This window comes from Coenobita brevimanus, chromosome 53 (genome assembly GCF_032717465.1).
Source record: "Coenobita brevimanus isolate Jiangsu-jjx chromosome 53, ASM3271746v2, whole genome shotgun sequence".
NCBI lineage: Eukaryota > Metazoa > Arthropoda > Malacostraca > Decapoda > Coenobitidae > Coenobita > Coenobita brevimanus.
Window position 1 is genome coordinate 1,745,001 of NC_137006.1, and position 6,456 is coordinate 1,751,456.

At 42.0% G+C, this 6,456-nt stretch overlaps 1 protein-coding gene across 1 annotated transcript in view; it reads right to left on the minus strand.

Annotated features, from left to right (window-relative positions):
- LOC145400701 (uncharacterized) overlaps positions 1–6,241 on the minus strand; it is an 18,981-nt gene extending 12,740 nt beyond the window's left edge. The window contains exon 1 of the mRNA XM_080273137.1: positions 5,633–6,241. Coding sequence (XP_080129263.1) covers positions 5,633–6,241 — 609 coding nt within the window. The remainder of the gene's footprint in view (positions 1–5,632) is intronic.
- Positions 6,242–6,456: the final 215 nt, after the last annotated feature.

The following is a 6,456-nucleotide window of genomic DNA, read 5'->3' on the forward strand; positions in this document are numbered from 1 at the left end:
CACACACACACACACACACACACACACCACATCCTTCTAACACTATATTTCACAAACACAAACGTCCACACACACACACACACACACACACACACACACACACACACCACATCCTTCTAACACTATATTTCACAAACACAAACGTCCATACACACACACACACACACACACACACACACACACACACACACACACACCACATCCTTCTAACACTATATTTCACAAACACAAACGTCCACACACACACACACACACACACACACACACACACACACACAACCACAGCCTTCTAACACAATATTTCACAAACACAAACGTCCATACACACACACACACACACACACACACACACACACACACACACACACACACACACACACCACATCCTTCTAACACTACATTTCACAAACACAAACGTCCATACACACACACACACACACACACACACACACACACACACACACACACACACCACATCCTTCTAACACTACATTTCACAAACACAAACGTCCACACACACACACACACACACACACACACACACACACACACACACACACACACACAACCACCACAGCCTTCAAACACTACAATTCACAAACACATCCGTCCACTCACCAACACACAAAAGCTCCCTAACACCTCTTCCTAAGCGACTTATTTTGCTGACTATCCATCAATATCCTCTTTGTTGCTTCTTATTGTTTAGAGAGAGAGAGAGAGAAAGAGAAAGAGAGAGAGAGAGAGGGAGAGAGAGATACAGACAGACAGACAGACAGATGGCTTGAATAACACACAAGGATATATGAACGGAGCGAAATCGGGAATAAATCGGTATATGGAAGAGGTGCGCAGGAAAATACCGCCAGAGATCGAGAAGTGCATCCAGTCAACTCCGGAACTGTCTCTCTCTGACTGTATTTCCTCCTGCCTATGATCTCCAGTCTTTCAAACGCAGTGTGTCCAGGCATCTCGAAATGAACGGATCTTGAATTTGGCTCTCGCTTGTATTGTTTTTGTTTTTTTCTTGGAAGGAATGGTTTGCGGGCTCCTGGCCTTTGGTTCCTTCTTCCTTGCATAAAAAAAAAAAAGAGACTGCAAAGTAATCCGATGCGTCCACCACCCGTCCAATCCCTAGTTTCACCACAAAATCACAAACCATCGCTATCCCCACACCGTACCATGGATCCCCCCAACACACCACCACACACGTACTCACCACATCCCACCACACTATCACCACACACACACACACACACACACACACAATCCTTCACCATAACCTCAACAAAAGACGTATGGGAGCGACCGGTTGAAATGGCCGTCTTCCTGCAGTCCACTGGGTTCACGATTTGATAAGCCTGGGTTAGGAAACTATGGAGAGAGAGAGAGAGAGAAGAGGGAAAGAATTTTTAAGAGAGAGAGAGAGAGAGAGAGAGAGAGCAAACAGATCTACTTTTACAACACTGTATTCTTTTCACCTTAACTTGGCCCAGATTTTCGTCCTTTTGCAGCTTATTTCACGTAGCTCAGTGGCAGAAAGACAGTACTACGACTCTACATCCTTTCCACAGCACTTCTTCGTGACTAGCACCATATCCTAGTGTTAATCTGTCGCTACAACTCCGCATTCAAGATTGAGAGACGGCAATTTTAGGCTAAGTAAAATGCGGATAGTTTTCACGTGATCGTAACGCCGTTCTGGATGCGATTGTGTTTAAGGTATCCACTGACGAATAGGGTTAGGTTTAGGGTTAGCCAGTCATTGTAGGGGACCGACTGGTATGGAAGGGGGGAGGAGGAGGGGGTATAGAGACTGAAGGGAGCCAGGAAGAAGGGGAGAGTTAATGAGACGAAAAGCCTTTGACTCCACCTGTTGAGAAGAATATAACCCGTGTATAAAGTCAACAACTGTGCAGTGGTAAAGAAGGCACGGAGTCAGCTTAGCACACCCAGTCTCTTGGAAGCAGATTTTACAAGCGAGGTTTATGATCTTTCCATGATAAATCGCTAGAGAATGAAGCCCCAAGTATGTTTAAAAATGATGCAGGATTGGTCTGGATATTGTTAGAAATTAGAAGATGCTCCTGCAAAAGATTCTAAAGAGTTGAAAGATGTAAGAACTGAGTTTTTGATGCATTAAAAACAACAAGATTATTTGTACCCCTATCAGAGATACGAGACAAGTCAGACATTAGGTGTGCCACAGCCTCATCCCTTGTTTGTTGAAGTAACTGCTGAGATGGACGCTGCGGGAATCGAATGGAAAGGTGAATGGCTGAGTTTATCAGCGTATGAGTTGATAGGGTTGGATGTACAGTACAGCTTAGAAGGTCATTGATGAAAAAAATGATGAGTTGGTGATAGGACAGAGCCCTGAGGAACACCACTGTTGATAGATCTAGGAGAAGAACGATGGCCGTCTACAACAGCAGCTATAGAACGACCAGAAAAGAAGCTAGCGATGAAGGCACAGATAGAAGGATAGAAACCGTAGGAGGGCAGTTTGGAAGTTGAAGATTTTTCCCAGACTCGATCAAAAGCCTTTGGGATGCCAGGCGCAATGGCAAAGCGTGATATGAAAGGTGTTTTAAAATTTTTCTCACAACCCTTACACAGAGTCAACTTAAATGTTAGTCTGGCACATTAGATAGATGTTTGTAATTCTAGTGCTTGTTAGATAGAGGAGGGAGCTAGCCGTTAGTGTTATAATTCAGTTACTCTAATTTGGCCCAGAGTTTCATCCATTTGCTGCTTATTTCACGTAGCTCAGTGGCAGAAAAAGGCAATTCTCTGGCTCTACATCTTCTCTATAGCACTCCTTCGTGACTAGCATCATATTCTAGCGTTAACCAGGAGGGATGGTAAGTTTAAGCCAAGGTCAAGTGAACAGAGTATAGTAGCGAGCGTTGACTCTCACCCTGGAGACGCCATTTTTATTTTTCATCCTTGTTGCTGTTCGAATTTTAAACAGCTAAAGTGCATGTCTTATTAGTAAACCGCCGTCCAGTTTTTAAAAATCACCAAATTGAATAAAATCGTTTAGAACTTTTGATAATAATAAAGATATGGTAAGAAAAACGTCACCGGATTAAGAAGGTAAGCCTCTCGTGTGTTAGTAGCCAAGATGTTGTTAGTAGCGAGGGTTAGGATGAAGCCGGGGTGACGTGACGCCGAAACAAAGCACCCGCCATCTTACCATTCCAGTCAAACCGTCCCTGCCGACGTAATTTCCTGCCTCCTTTTCTTTCCTGCCGGCGGTACCTTTCCTCTAGATCCCTTGAGACACCACTGAGACGGCAACACACTCACCGCACTTAGAGATAAACAAAGATGGCGGATTCCAGCGGCGTCGGTTGGAGCGGTTGGCGCCAAAACACTGCGGGCCTCCGTTCAAAAGCAGACTGGCTCCTTGCACCGTCGAAAAGGCCCCTGGAACCCCTATTTTGGCGGCGATAGAGGCAGTTTCGTGGGGTGAATTTGGGGGGGAATGGGTCTTATCAGTGTGGGATCAGCCGGCGGGCAACTGGCAACCACGATAACATTGATAAAGGCCTTGATAACAGTACTGATAACATGGCTTCACCTCCGCTACGTACACCACTCTCACCCCACATCCTGAAACAATACAAATACCGTTACTAACTTTACTGATTTGATATAAAAATGAATCCCGGACCTACTTTTCCTGTTTTCCTGACTGGTACTGAGTTTCAAGTATATGTATAATTTTGGAAACTCTCATTTTTGAACTAAAGAAAATATCGATGCTAACTTTTTGAAATCAGGAAAATATCGATGCTAACTTTTTGAAATCAGGAAAATATCGATGCTAACTTTTTGAAATCAGGAAAATATCGACACAAACTTTTTTGAAATCAGGAAAATACCGATACTAATTTTCTGAAATCAGGAAAATACAACACTAACTTTTTGAAATCAGGAAAATATCGACACTGACTTTTTGAAATCAGGAAAATATCGACACTAAGTTTTTGAAATCAGGAAAATACGACACTAACTTTTTTTGAAATCAGGAAAAATTAGGAAAATATCGATGCTAACTTTTTGAAATCAGGAAAATATCGATGCTAACTTTTTGAAATCAGGAAAATGTCGATGCTAACTTTTTGAAATCAGGAAAATACCGATACTAATTTTCTGAAATCAGGAAAATACGACACTAACTTTTTGAAATCAGGAAAATTGTGGTCGAAAATCTCCTTGGTTTCTGGAATTTTGGACCCCCCCCCTCTGAAATTAAGGAAATGCAGTTCCTGATTTTTCGAAATATTGAAATGTCTTGAGTACGCGTAGGTGGAGAGAGAGAGAGAGAGAGAGAGAGAGGAGGGAACGACGTTTTGAGGGAGAGATAGAAAGGGGGTTAACGAACGAAGAGAGAGAGAGAGAGAGAGAGAGAGAGAGGAGGGAACGACTTTTTGAGGGAGAGATAGAAAGGGGGTTAACGAACGAAGAGAGAGAGAGAGAGGGGGGGAGAATAAATCGCCAAGGAAGAAATGTAACGAAATGTAAGAGAGAATACGAACCAAGGAAATAAAATATATCAAATACGGACAGTACGTGTTGGGGATCCTCACCATCCACCCACCCGATGTAGCTGCCATTAACTACACTGACCGACACACACACAAAAATCTGGAGCCATTTCCTACGTTGGGTGGTAACCATATAACCAGTAAATTAATGACTTGGTTACTAGTCCACCCGCTTGAGTACTGTTATCAGTTAGAGAGAGAGAGAGAGAGAGAGACGGACCCTCTCTCTCAAAAGTTCGTTCTCTCTCTCTCACTCACTCTCAAAAGTTCGTCCCCCCGCTTCCCTCCCCCCCCTCTCTCTCTCTCTCTCAGTTTATTTGTAGGAAACTGCAATTTTCTCTCTCTCTCTCTCTCTCTCTCTCTCTCTCTCTCTCTCTCTCTCTCTCAGCATAGGCGTACGGGACCCTTCTCATCTGGGGGGGCTGAACTCTCTCTGGCCGAAATATATTTTGCCTGTAAATCCAAGCAATTATATATATATATATATATATATATATATATATATATATATATATATATTTGTGTGTGTGTGTGTGTGTGTGTGTGTGTGTGTGTGTGTGTGTGTGTGTGTGTATGTGAAGGAAGAAACCACACTTCATGAAGACATTGCACATTTATTCTACACACCATGTAAAAATGAAGGTTAACCGAGCTGCTAAATTTCACCCCCATTTACAAGTATTATATAAAGCCTACAGTATAAAATTGAACTGAGTAATTAGTATGGGTTATACGTTTTAATGTAATATACTAAATAAATAATAGCTGTTACTGAAATAAATTGCAATGGTTGAATGGTATATAGTACTTATTAAAAATTGCAGTAAATTATAGTTCACCTTCATACTAAATTAAAACATGATTAGAAAAATAAGGTGCTTCTTTTCCTATCCATAATAAAGTTAAGACTTACAGAAAAAATCAAGTTAGAAAAAATATTTTTCACGTCCCTTGCTTTTTCCAAAAACATCTATAATTTTGTCCATATATTCTTCAATCACTCTAGTAGCATATTCTCTTTCTATGTTGATAAGTGCTTATTCTCTTTCTATGCTGATAAGTGCTAGGCAGCTAACTCTTGCTTGACCCATGGTGCTGCGAAGGTAGGATTTCAGCTTACGAAGTCCACTGAAAGATCTCTCTGCTGAACATGAAGTAGCAGGGATGACAGCCAAAAGAGATACAACTTTCATGAACTCGGGTACCATTTCTGACAGTTCATTTTCGTGTAGAAACTGGACAACATCTGATGCTGTCTTGAGGAAGACTCCTTGTCGCCTTTGCTTAAGCTTATAGAAAAGTCTCTGTTCTGCTTCCATCAGATCCTTGTCCAGGCCATAAAAGTTTGCAACTAGTTCATAGTCACTTTGTGCTGGTGAATCACTTATTGCAATGGCACCAAGAGCACACAGAACATCTTGATCATTACCCTTGAAACGAACTTCCAGTTCTGACAGGACCTCGTCAATTGAATTGTAATAAGTGTTGACACGATGATGCTGTACTGGTGTCAGTGGTTGGGCATCCATCCCTGTCAATTCTCCTACAAGGGCTTGCAGTCGACGAGATGGTTTTTTTTCGAGGTATCCGTGCATCACAGAAGTTGAATCTTGTGTTTTCAATCCAAGATTATATGTTTTGGCTGATTTGGTCAGCCCTTTGCCAGATCTTGTCAAAGCTATCATCATTACGACATTCTCCCAATGTCCTGATGGTAAGATCTGCATTTCGGCGAGCAGTGATGACATCCATATTTTTGGACTGTAAGTATCTGCTCAGACTGTTGGTGTTTGAAAGAATGACTTTGAGGATACAGAGTCCAAGAATGAACTCAAAGTCACAGATTGCAGAAAGAAGTACACGACTATCAGAGTATGTCTTGGGATCTTTATCATCTGCT